Source organism: Bison bison, unplaced genomic scaffold (genome assembly GCF_000754665.1).
Source record: "Bison bison bison isolate TAMUID 2011002044 unplaced genomic scaffold, Bison_UMD1.0 scf7180017864304, whole genome shotgun sequence".
Lineage (NCBI taxonomy): Eukaryota > Metazoa > Chordata > Mammalia > Artiodactyla > Bovidae > Bison > Bison bison.
Window position 1 is genome coordinate 332,053 of NW_011494876.1, and position 13,281 is coordinate 345,333.

Sequence of the window (13,281 nt, forward strand, 5' to 3'; positions counted from 1 at the left end):
CAGAGAAGCTGGAATTGCAAGTAGATAAGAACCTCCAAGAACTAGTCATTGGTTCATGTGTCTCCAGCACCAGGAACCCCCCACAGGAGGGCATGAATCTGTGGCACTGGGTGCAACCGCGTGGCCCTTTGGTGAGGGCAGAGCCGTGTCATGGACATGCATAAAGCAACTGGGGGAGGAGGACCATCCCAGTTGGAGTGGGCTCTGATCCTTCAGCCCCCAAGGAGCGCTCTCAGTGATGGTCTTGGGGAGCTGTTGTTTGATTTCGTGCATCTCCACCTGTGTTCACAGTCCCTTGTCTATTAGTCTTGATTTCTGAGCTAGAGTGGAGGCTCCTAGAGGACAGGGGACGTGTTCTGGGTGTGTTTATTCCTAAACTATGAGTGTGGTACGTAGTGTTTATGACCTGGCATAACTTCTTTCCTATTAAAAACTTGCGTTTAGATTCTCGTATTCAGCGTTACAGCATAGCAGTTTGCCCATGGCCATTTTTTTACGACGTCCTTGTATATCTGTAATTTCATACAACTAATTTTAATGATTTAACTTATTCATTTCTTCTTGTTGTCATTACAGGTACCTCAATAACAATGAGTTGACAGCCATACCATCCCTGGGCAGTGCCTCATCTCATATAGTCTCTCTCTTTCTGTAAGTGGTACCATTTGGGAGATCCTGGGCTGTGTGGGGAGGCCGTGGTATCGTGTTGCTGACATTGGGTATCAGGGAAACTCGTATTCCTGGGCTCACTGGAAAAAATGGTCTTACTCCATGTACCTCTAGTGATCATGACAAATGTGTTGCTTGCTGTTTCGGGGTGTGTAGAATTAAAAACTGGAAGTTTTGCCTCATCTCTAGCTTGGCAGGAAATTATCTTTTTAATACCCAGGGGTATTAAATTTCTTGTTCCTAATGGATAAGCTGGCAGTTTGAGTGCCTAAACTGAACTTAAAGAACACTGTATCAGTGATGAGACAGCAGGCTCATCTTTGTAGCAGTAACTTTGATAATGTGACTCAGCTCACTTTCAGGGCTTAAAAAAAAAAAAAAAATCAGGCTTCTGAGATTAGCATAAAAGTAAGGATTTCTTTGTCATGGTCAAGTGTAACACAGCATAAAACCTGTCGACTATTATAGACAACGCAGTGGAAATGAGAAAGGGAATAAAGGGACCTCAGTGAGGAAGAAAGGGAGATGCCCTGGGTATGTCATTGTTGGGGCCGAGAAGCACCCTGTGGGGGCGTTAAGTACTATCAGTTACCCCACTTCTCCAGCAGTCAGACGGAGGTGCTCACTTGTTTGAAACTCACCCAGAGGTCTTTCCAGATACACCAGTCACAAGTCCAGCTATTTTCTAGACCAGCTTTTATTGGCAGCTTCCTCAGCAGAGCACCTCCCTCTTCACGCCAAATTTCCTGTTTCCACTCCAGGCCTGCCAATTTTTATTTGATGGTGATTTTGCTGGTGTTATAACTTGTCCAATCACCTGGAGGTATCTTTTCTGACACTGACCCGAGCAGAGTGACTTGGGAAGAAGGCTTCATCTGTCCGATAACTAGTGCGTCTTACAGGTCTCCAGGTTTTCCTGGCTGCAGGGCCTGTGTTCAGAAGATGGCCCAGCCTTGGGAAATACAGTCTTGGTTTTAACCCTTTTCCAGGTGTTGTGGGGTTGGGGAGCAGGGGCTTAGAATTGTGACCCAGCCCTGTGTCCTGAACAGACGGCTTCATCTCTCTGAACCTCATTTTCCTCATCTACAGGATGTGTTCCTGTTCCCCTTGTGTGTTTTTGTTTTTTTTTTTTTCCCCCTTGTGTTTGTACACGTAGGGGCAGTGAGTCCAAAGTTCGAGGGGAGCATGAGGTGCGGGAAACTCCTAATGTCTTGCACAAGCCAGAATAGGTGTTTGATGGGTGGCAGCGGCTGCTGGCTGGTGGCTAGTTGTCACCTGGCCCCTTGGGCCTTGGCGTGATCTCACCTATAGGACCACAGGGTCTGCGAGTCACTTCTTATACCTGTGGAGTGCTGGAATGATGCATATAGCTCTTTGTCCCAAGATGATCAGTCAGGGATCTAATTTTCTTGTTGCAGCTGTTTGGCCCATGGTGTTCTAGCATCTGGAAGGTGTTTCATTGCTGGTTAAATGAGTTATCCGTACCTGAGGCTAGTTAAGGACATGTCAATCCCTGGTATGTTTATAGAGCAGCACACGGGAAGATGCTTCTAATGCCTTGCTATTTAAAGGACTGTTCCTGGCCCAGCAGTGTGCTGTCAGTACTGAGCTCGTTAGAAATGCAGACTCCCAGGCCTCATCCCAGTCCTGCTGGTCAGAAGCCATTTTCACCGGCCCCCCTGGCCATTGGCCCATTCATTCAAGGTTGAGAAGCACGGCTTCCCCACCCCTTGTTCTTCACTTGGTTGGGAAGCCCAGGCCACAGAGATCATCTTTATGTTACCAGACAGGAAACTGAGGCTGTCTGAGCTCCTGTAAGTTGCGCAATAGAGCGGTGAACAGAGACTGAACACGCATGCCCGTGCATGGCTCCTTTCTCCCCCACATGGGGGCAGGAGTGTGGCAGGTGACTGTGACGCACCCCGTGCCAGGACGGGCAGGGCCCCTCGTTTGCCCTGAGGCCTGTGGTGCTGTGAATCACTCCTTGCTCTGCTGACTAAAAATACATTTCTGTTCCTTGGCCCAGGTGTCTGAAGCAGGGGGGCTGGTTGGCCTTGTTCCTGCTATTCCATTAGACAGTGTTAAAATATGTAAAGTAGGAAGGAAAAAGAAAAAAAGGCTCCCTCCCAATTCTGATTCAGTTTGGAAAATGCAGGTTTATATTGGCAGATACTCCCTTTGGCCTGAAGCTGAGCTCCATGTAACTTGGTCAGTGAATTCTCTGAAATGACAGATGCTGAATGGTCTTTACCTTCCTTCTGTCTAAAGGGCCTGTGTTCCCCGATCTTAGACTCGTGGATTTACTGCCTGAGAGTCAGGCTAGCAGCATGACATCACAGTAGCAGAATTATAGATAAATTTGCTGTCTTCCTTCATGCATTCCTGTATTTCCTAAGTGAGTTGAGCAAAGAGCAGGGGAGAGCGGACAGCAGATGCATGTGACATTCTCATCCTGACTTCTAAGGGAAAACACCTTGCATCTCCATCCATCCATCCATCCATCCATCCACTGTTGATAATTCCAACAGTTCAGGCTGGGTTTTTTTTTTTTTTTTTAAGGTTTATTTTTTTATTTATTTACGGCTGTGCTGGGTCTTCTTGGTCGCTGCCGAGTCTTTTCTCCCGTTGCAGTAATCGAGGACTACGCTCTAGTTGCGGTGCACGGGCTTCTCACTGGGGGCTTCTCTTGCTGTGGAGCGCGGGCTTTAGGGCGCGCATGCTTCGGTAGTTGCAGCTCCTAGGCTCTGGAGTACTGGCGCATGGGCTTGCTTAGCTGTTCCACGGTACATCAGGAATTGAACCCATGTCTCCTGCATTGGCAGGTGGATTCTTTACCACTGAACCACCAGGGGAGTCCACCATTCAGGCTTTGAAGGGCAAGTTGTGCTGGTGTGTTTGTGGTTTTTCAGAAGAAAGCAGTAAAAGGTGTCACGTATTCAACAAACATGTAGTAGGAACCTCTGTGCCCCTGCGGTTGGAGCCCAGAGTGACCTGGGAAAGACACAGTGCCATCACACGTAGGAGGTCCCTCACGTATTGTCTGCGGACGTGATAGGTCAGTTAGCTTAATCAGCATTCACCTTGGTAGCCCTTATAGTCTCCAGATTCTCCCCTTCCTGGGCAGGAGGAGATAAATAATCAGAACTTGCCAAGGGACCACATGGCTGAGGAGCTGGGACCACTTTCTGGGGACAAGGCTGTAGGCAGGTGGGTCAGGGGAAAGAGGGGGACCAGGCAAATACCCAGCTGTATCTCTGATGATACTGTGAGCAGGGACAAGGTGCTTTTTCCTCATCTGGTGGATGAAGGGGTTGAAATACTCACAAAAGTACACTTGCAGCTTTTATATCCCTTCCATGACCAGGAAACTGAGAGTCGAGGCAATAATGTCACAAAAGAAATACCGAACCTGCTGTCCCACGGCTGCTCTTGCTGCCGTATGTCTTTTAGGACAGGTAGCAGCTTTGTGGTGTCAGTTCAGACGCCGGTGACTGGGGGCTTTTGCCTCTGGATTTTGTTTGCCTGTCCAGGTCAGCTCTTCATCTCTGTGTTGGTTTCTTGTCTCCTGAGTCTGTGTCAGTAACCCTGGTCCCTTGCTCACACGACAGAGCTCTCATCACCCGCATACCAGCACCCTGCTTCGCTGAGGTCACACTTGGGAGGACTGTGTGGGGAAAAGGGTTTGTTTCAAGCCTGGCTTTACTATTAGGGCCTCAGGACAGAGTTTTCTAGAGTTTTGGGAACTGGAATCCTTCAGGAAAATTTCAGTTGGTTAACAATTTCTGATTAAAGGAATCTAATTCAATTAATGTATTTGTCAAAGAGCAGATTTTTATTTGTATTGTGTTCTGCAGATAAGGACAAAGCCATTTGTCCTTAATAACCAAAAAGCATTAAACTCAAGGAAAGCTTTTAATAGGATTGGGTTGGAGTGAGGGAGCTAGATTTCATGAAATGCTTCTCAGAAAAAGAAACAGACTTTTGTTCAGTGGGGGCAGACTCTGCTGGTAGATTTTCACGTTTGAGTTCTTTCTTTCTTTCTTTCTAATTTGAAGTCCAGGAAACTCAAGTTACAATTCCCACAGCAATAGTAATTTCATGTGATGCATAAGTGACATTTCTGGGGAAGAAAAATTTCCGCTTTTCCTGTGGTATTACTGCACTTGTATCATTCAGGAGATTGGTTCCAGTGGAAATGGTTCTGTGTGGTATTTTTTTTTTTTTCCCTTCAGCCCTAGGAGTAAAATGCTTGCTGTAAAACCAACTTGAGTTGTAAAGCCCAGCAGCTTTGTTTTGTGTGTTTTGGCTGTAGGGTGTTAGCCACGTGGCCCTCGGCTTTGTCCACGTAACTTCTTTTCCTCTTGGTGGTGTGCTTCGGACCCTGCCCCTTACCCAGGTTTCGTGGCTTCCTCTCCCCCTCCTTTGGCCTTGATCAGGTAGGCGATCTAGGCTAAGACTCCTCAAACACTGTTACCTGTGACTTTGTAATTGTGCTGTTAAAATCCTTAGGTCTTTGTTGCATTTGAAAACACAGCAAAATATTGATCTTTTACTTCAAATCTGGGGGAAATAAACTTTTATGAAAGCTTTTTTTTTTAATTGAGAGAAAACTAACATAAAACACTGTATTAAACAAATTTCAGGTGTACATCCTCAAACACAACACCCCCCTCACCACAATCTAATTTCAGAACGTTGTCATCACCCCGAAATAATACCCCTACTCCTTAAGCAATCACCTCCCCTATCCCCACCCTCTCAGCTTCCTGAAAACTCAACTTTTATTTTCTTCTTTTGAGTAAAGTATTTTTCTCTCCTGTTCGCAATGTACCTGGAAGACTTAGAATTGAATCATTTAAATAAAAATATCAGAAGCAGAATGAACTATGCAGTTGTGTATTTGCCGTGACCTCTTAACTGAAGAAAAACTGATTAAAGGCATGGAGCATTTAGCATTACTTTATTGTTAGTTACAGAGAATAAAACCTGGAAGGGACAAAACCTGCTGTCCTGTCTGTGACCCCACTTGGAGCCAGTTAGATGGAAGGAGCGCTGGGTGGGGCTGAGGCACCCCAAGGCTGGGAAGGATGGCGCGAACTCTTCTGGGCCAGGTCTGCTATGGACATAAAGTCAGTGGTGATATTTAACTCTCCCTCTGCCTAGCAAACCCTCTAGAAGAAGGGGCTGGATCAGTCTTCTTTGCAGGCTCATTCATGGGCAGATGAAGTCACATTAAAGAGTAATTAAAAGCGAGAGCCTTAACACAAAGCGATGAGGACCTGAGCTGCTTCCCGGTGCTGGAATCCATGTCTCTGAGGGCCCAGCCCAGAAGCCAGGGAGAAAGGAGCCCCGGACTCCTCCTCAGAAAATTCGGCTAGGCTTTGGGACCTTAGCGGAGACTGTTACTAATCAGGTGAAGTTTTACTAAGTAATAAATAGTTTCTGGGCATTGCTAAAGCCTTGTGTGGGTGTAGCTTGGGTTCAGGCCTCTTGCCTTTCCTTTACTCTGCTGCCCTTGAAACTTTCTCTCTGTTGCTTCACCTGGAAGAAGGTCATCATTTGTAGACATAATAGTTGATGCTGAAATCTTTTTTATCATGATGTTTTTCCCTCAAGTGTGAAATCATAGCTTGTCTTAAAAAGTTGACTGGTAACCTTGGATGGTGGAGCTCTTTACATCGTGTTACAGAGGTGGACCTGTGGGGAGTGCATGTTTGTGTAAGGCGGACATCAGAATTCTCCCCAAGGTGGAGGCTTCCTCTGGGGGAACTTGCTGGACCATCCATGAATCATCAGATTAAGAGTGGACTGAACCAAGTTTAAGAGAAAATGGGCAGTTTTCTCCCCCTATTTCTGCTTCTGAACCATGTCCTGCAATAATAACCTAGTTTAACCTTGCTGGTGAAGGAAGGCCAGTCAGCTAGAGTATTGGAGTAAAAGAACCCCCTGTGGGTTCTTGGCATCGTATTTGCTGTGGGTTTTTGGATGCACTGTCATCAGGATCATGGGGTTAGTAGTGACTGAAATGCTTTAGGGAGAAACTGAACATTGTGCTTAGTTCCTCAGTTATGTCTGACTGTGACTCCATGGACTGTAGCCCTCCAGGTTCCTCTGTCCATGGGGATTCTGCAGACAAGAATACTGGAGTGGGTTGCCTTGCCCCTCGTCCAGGGGATCTTCCTAACCCAGGGATTGGACCCAGTTCTCCCCAGTTGAGGCAGATTCTTTACCATCTGAGCCACCAGCGAAGCCCTGGTTTGAAAGGCTGTAAGTCAAGTGTGAATGTCCCGTTCAGATCCCAGGTGCTGAAGGGAAGCCAGCGCCCTCGTCAGAAGACAGCACAACAGGAAAGTATACGTAAAGCGGGGCTTCGGTTCCTCTTCTGTGTCTTCAGAGACGTGCTAACCTTCTGCCTTTCTTGTCCAGAGTTCTCTGGGTGCACGTGAACAAATTCTTTCCTCTGGATAAAATGTCACACCCATTACCTTGGGAGACTGTGGCTTCGCCGTCACCTGTGTGGTTCTCAAACTGGACCATTTACCAGAATCGCCTAGAAGGCTCACTGGACCATAGGATGGCTGGGTCCCAGCCACAGTTTCTGGTACGGCGGGTGTGGGTGCGGTGTGATTACAGAATTTGCTCTACTCACAAAGTCCTGGGTGATGCTGATGCTGCTGGTCTGGCAACCCCTGTCCTTCTTTGGAGAACCACTACCTGAGCATCTTTAGTGATGGGTGGAGGTGGGAGACTCCTTACTAACCAAGCTGCTCAGCTTTTGGAGGGCAGTAAATTATTTAGACAAATTCCCCATGTCACCAGTGTGGGCACGGGCATTTATTTGGGACGGTGGGGCAAGGTATTTATTTCTGAGGAAAGTGCTAAGAGCAGTGGACAGCAAGCAGCCGTGGGCAGCACAGCTCTGCCTGTTGACGGTGATCACACAGGTCTCCCCATCAGACCTTCACAAGTTCCTGGGAGGCAGGGAGCCGCTCAGCAAGCACCCTCTCCTGGCAAGAGACCTGCTCCTACCTACCACCTCAGTGAAGAGTGTTGCAGCCCTCCTTATAGCCTGCGTCCCTGGGCAGGAGGGCCCGGGCCGGAAGCTGCTGTTAGTACCGCTTACCTTTCTGCAGATTATCAGTCACTGTTATCAGATGAAACTTTGCCCTCGACTAAGACTTGAGTGGTGCTGCTCTGTGCCAGGCGGAAGTTAAAAGGAACACCTGAAAGACACAGCAGCGCTGTCGGCCCTGATGGGGAATCAGAACGTGGGGCCCACACCTTCCTCCCACCCGAGTTGTCCACTCCCAAGTTGTCTGTGACCCCAGTCCTCGACTCTTGTTTTCCCAGCCTTCTGCCCCAGGGAGGCTGTCGTCCAGGCTGTCAGTGGGTACAAGAACTGAAAGGAAAGCGGAGGAAGTGAATGTCAGGGCCCAGGTTCCATGTGCAAGGCCGAGGAGAGGGGTGCCAGCATGTGCCCCACGTGGAGCCCAGGGCTGCACACTGGAGCTCCTGCCCTCGAGGGACTCAGTCTTGCTGCAGAGAAAGATGAGTAAACCGGCAGTTGCCATACACAGTCAAGGCCTGGGGAGTGTCTCAGGGGTTTCTCACCACCGTCACTGATGGGTTACAAGACAAGGAAGATTCCCAGATGCAGTGACCTTCTGTGGATCCCCTTTCTTGGCCCCTGTATGGGAACGTTGGCTATGGGCCTCAGGATGGGGCAGCACGGTGCTCAGCCAGCACGCTGGCCACTTGGAGGAGCAATGGGAGAAGTGTTCATAAGACATGGATGGTTTCATGTTAAGGGGAGTTTGCTCCCCGCTCCCCACTCTTTCTTCTGTCAGCAGGCAGAGGCCCATGACCAGTGGGCCTCAAAACAGAAAGTTAAACACCCAGTTGACAAAGCAGCTCTCTGTCCTATAAGCTTCCCCTGGATTCTGTAGTGTGGATCGCCTCTCGCCCGGAGTCTTTGGGAGCCTTTCACTGGGAAAGGAGCCGTCGAGGCCTCTGAGGCAAGCCTGCCAAATGACACACAGCCCTGACTTGTCGTTTTCCTTCTTTTTTCTTTACTTCTTTTCTTTTTTCTCTCTCTCTCTCTCTTTGAGAGTGGGGGTGGCGAGGCAGCCGGATGAGCGGTCCATCTGCATATCATTTGCTGAGAAAGTGAAGCAAACTCCAGCTGTGGGGTCTGGGGAACGGAGGAAGGGGCGAGCCCATGGAGTAGGAACTTGGTCACAGAAGACACTGCCTTTTTTTGGGAACTCAGTAGCTTAGCGTCTGTTGGCCAGAGTTGGCCTTCATGGTGTGTCTGGCTCTTTCCTCTCTCCTCGCGGTCTCATTTTTTCTGATGACCATGTAAGCTTTAAATAGAGTCCCAGATCCAGTGGGAATGGAGTGCGGGTGCAGTGTGGATGGTCTTGGAGGGAAGTGGTTGCTGACCCGGCAGCACTGGGAAGGGACGGGGAGCTGCGTGGTCCGTTGCACAATCTCCCGTGTGAGAGGAGCTGGCCCCCGCCCATGTCCACAGCCTCCTTCCAGCCGGCCTGTTTCCTCCTCCTCCTCCCCCGCGCCCACTTCCTGCAGGTGGCTTCTGTAATCCACTTACCCCGGGGAAGGCTTGCCAGCGTGTGCACCTAATCCGAAAATGGCCGGCTCGACTTTGACCCCCGTGGTGACCTTGCAAAGCAGACTGGGCCGATTGTGTCGGCTCACACCTGGGAGCCATTTTAGCTTTTACAGCCCAAGTGGAAGAAATGTGTTTGCATTTATGCCGGGCCTTCCTTCACGAGGCCTGTCATTGTTGGGCCATGCGGACGGAATATTAGACTCCCCCTGCCTGTTCAAAGGCAGGGGTTTCGAAGACGGGCCAGTTTACCCAGTGTACTTAAGCTGAGTCGTACGAAACTGTCCGGTTTTGTAGTTCAGAAGTGCTCAGAGCATCCCCAGACTCATGATGGTTCAGCCTCTTGAGACAGAAAACTGTGACAGTCTCTGTGTAGTCACAGATATCAGCAGGCATTGCTGTGTGTCTGTGCCCAGGCCTCATCTCATTGTGTTGCCCCTGCAGGCCTAGGAGGCACAGGGTCTGTTGTTAAGCACTTTTTACAGATGACAGGCCTGAGGCACAGAGAGGGCAAGACGTTTGCCTGAGGTCACACAGAAGGTGGCAGAGGTGAGTCTTGATCTCATTTCTGTGCACCTCTGGGCTTCGTGCTCACTCTGTAGGGAGAAATGTGTGGTCTCGGAACCTGGGGGGGGTCTTGTCATTTCATGTGCTGACATTTCAAATTGTGTTAGGAGGGGAATTTCTCTGGTCTGTAGCCACAAGGCTCCGATGTGGCTCTCGGGTGTGGATGAGAGGCTGTGCCCCATGAAGGGGATGTCTCTTCAGGTCGTATTCCCGCCTCTGAACACTGAGACGCCCTCAGTATGATTTTCATTAACAGATGCAGAGTGACAGGAAGTCCTCCTGAAGATCAGCCTGACTGGCCCTTCACCCCAAGTCGCCCTCAGAGTCTGGCGTCTGAGCTGCTCTGAGCCCGTCCTGTTAGGGCGCAGGCGGGGGACTCGCCCTGCTGTCAGGCCTCTGCAGCCCCCAGGCCTGTTCAGTTGTGCCAGCAGCTCCTCAGACGGTGGCCCTCTGCTCTCCGACACATCACTTCAAGGCAAATTCCTCCACAGTTCCTCACTTCCTGGAAGCCTTTCAGACGCAAACAGCTGAGATAAAGGTGCCAACGTGTGGTTCTTTCTCCCCACCCCTTCAACAGGAGCAGGAAATCTGTGCCCTGGGTGGCAGGGCTGCAGGGCGCAGCCAGGTGGCACTCCCGGAGTGCCCTCTCTGAGGGCCACTGGTCTCTGCTCGGCTGCATGGCTGTAGTCTCTTTGGGGGCAAAGAAGCTTCTCTTCAGTGGGGAGGGCTGTGAGAGGCGGGCTGCTGGAATCAGTTTGTAAAGAACAGGCTCCTTCCCTAGGAGTCTGGGGAGAGGGAGGTGCCAAGGGTCCTCACCTCACAGCACCTCCCGTGTCACGAGGGCCTTGTGGAGCCGGGTTTAGAGAGCGCTGTGTCCATCACCTCTGAGCCTTGCTTTGCTCACTCATGCGATGATGCCTGCCAGTACACCGAGCCGTGGGGACTCACTAAACACTACGTGTCTCAGCGCAGGCTCTGATGTCTAGCGGAGGTGCGTCAGACGGAAGGCGTGGACGGAGCTGGCCTTGCTTTGGTGTCTGTGTGCCAAAGGAGGTTGGTGTTCTCCACACCAAGCCAGGAGGTTGGTGTTAGAAGCAGAGGCAGAGGCTCGTCACTTCCCTGAAAACAGACTCTACTTGCCGTTCCCCGCTGTGGCTTGTTAACCTCCATCCTTGTGTGCGTGTGTGTGTGTGTGTATATATGTATGTGATGATTAGCTTTCTCCTATATTAATTCTTGCCTTGGGAACCGTTGCATGCGCCGGGAGAGTTGGTTTCCCTTCTCTTTTCTCATCACCAGGCAGAGGTGCAGCAGCAGTAGAGCTGTGCAGGCGTCCCCCACAGCGTCTCGCATCCTGCACTGCACAGTAGGAAGACCGCAGGAACTTGAACAAGCCTGGATGCCCAGGCTGCATCCCAGGGCAGGTTAAAGGAAAACCTTGGGACTTCGGGGCTGGGGGTTTGTTAGTGTTTGGGGTTTTTTTTAAAGTTCCTTTCCAGGTCCTTTCCACGTGCAGGTAAAATTAATGAGTCACAGCTGGCTAATTGCAAGTTAAGGGTTTTGTCTCTCTCTCCCCCTGATGCCTGTCACTTAAAATCTGTAGGCTCCCCTGCCTTCCTCACCTTCACACCTTCTTTTTCCTTTTTTTCTTTTTCTTTCCAGTTGGTGGAAAAATAAATAAGAAGGCTGTCTTTTAATTTAGTACTTATGGTTCTGGAGTCCCTGTTAGAGGTTTTAGTTACCTCTTTCACCACTGATTCAATGGAAAGATACTGCAAAGTTGGGCTTCCCTGGTGACTTAGATTGTAAAGAATCAGCCTGAAATGCAGGAGACCCAGATTTGATCCCTGGGTCAGGAAGATCCCCTAGAAAAGGAAATGGCAACCCATTGCAATATTTTTGCCTAGAGAATTCCATGGACAGAGGAGCCTACAGTGCACGGAGTAGCAGAGAGTCAGACACGACTCAGCAACTAACAGTTTCTACTACAAGGTTAGCCCTTTAAAATGAGTAGGAGATGCTTTGGCCTCGTGGTGTGTGGGACAGCCTGGTTGGCCTGGTGAGGCAGGACCAGCTCATGGGGATCACAGAACTTGACTGTGGGTTTGCCACTTAATCTGAATTATTTGTTTATTTATTTTTACCTCCTGAAAGCCAGATGACCCATCTCTCATTTGGATTCTGCTTATAAATCAGAGAAGCCCCATTACGATAGTGGTGTCAGTGGGGGGCGGGAAATCTCTTTATAGTAAAACAATAGGCAAAACTTACATCAGACTTTATAAATCTTTTTCTTTATAATTCTGAAAGTAAGACTTTAATTTTTTTTTAATGTGGACCATTTTAAAATCTTTATTGAGTTTGTTACAGTATTGCTTCTGTTTTGTGTTTAATGTTTTTTGGCCACACAATACGCATCTAAGCTCCCGATAAGGGATCAAACCTGCACCTTCTGCGTTGGACCGTGAGCTCTTAACCACTGGACCACCCAGGGAAGTCACTGGACTGTACTCTTAATTGGGGGAAAAAAAAATAATACGTAAACATAAGATATAGGCAGTGGATGTTTCCTCCGATTCCACCGAAAAGCTGTACTGTAATACAGCAAATTTCTGGTCCTGACATTCACTGTGGATAATTATTCATTGGTATTCTGTGAGGGTTGTGTTTGGAATTGGCCCCTTCAACAGGTCACAGAGAGTAACTAGAATTTTGGAAATAAGAGGGGAAGTTTCCCTTGGACTTGTTGGGAATGTGACATTTTCTCCAAGTGTCATTCTTCTTTGCATATGGAAAAGCAGTGGTTATCAGCATGCAGGGTGAAGTTTTTCTGCCCCATAATTGTTGTTTGGTTTTAAGAGACAGCGTGAGGACTGGCCCTTCCAGGGGACCCCCTCCTCCTGGCCTTGCCGACAGCTACGATAAACCCTTTCACCACTCGAGGCTCTTCCCCCTCCCCCTCGTTCTCTAGTGTGTGTTAACAAGAGCCCTGATTTGGGGATGCTCCAGCAATTATGTGGTTCCAAGTAAGAGTCTCACGCTTGTCTTCACTTTCCCCCGTTCCCTGAAAAAGAATCCCAGCTCCTGGAAGGCTCAGGAAATTGTCCCAGGAGATGGATTCAGAAAACAAAGTGCTGTGCTTCATGGGTACCATCAGAGCCATTTCCTGGTGCCGCCACAGTCCGTACTGTCCCTCTCTCGGTGGCCCCATGGTCACGGTGGAGAAGAGAAGACACACAGCACGTTGACAGAGACCCTGCCTGCCCCTCCTGCGGCTGCTCCTTTATGGGCATTTGAGCAGAGACTGCTGTTGCCAGTGTCTGTTCACCTCCAACTGGACGTGGGCTGTTGGGGCGACTCTTCTGCTGTCAGGAAAACCCCCCGTTCTGTCCTTTTGTCAGGCTGTCACCCAACAAGGC

At 49.3% G+C, this 13,281-nt stretch overlaps 1 protein-coding gene across 3 annotated transcripts in view; it reads left to right on the forward strand.

Annotated features, from left to right (window-relative positions):
* Positions 1-13,281, forward strand: part of LRIG1 (leucine-rich repeats and immunoglobulin-like domains 1) — a 115,422-nt gene that overhangs the window by 49,867 nt on the left and 52,274 nt on the right. For all 3 annotated transcript variants that reach the window (XM_010851510.1, XM_010851511.1, XM_010851513.1), the window contains exon 3: positions 577-651. In XM_010851510.1, the coding sequence (XP_010849812.1) occupies positions 577-651 (75 nt within the window). The remainder of the gene's footprint in view (positions 1-576; positions 652-13,281) is intronic.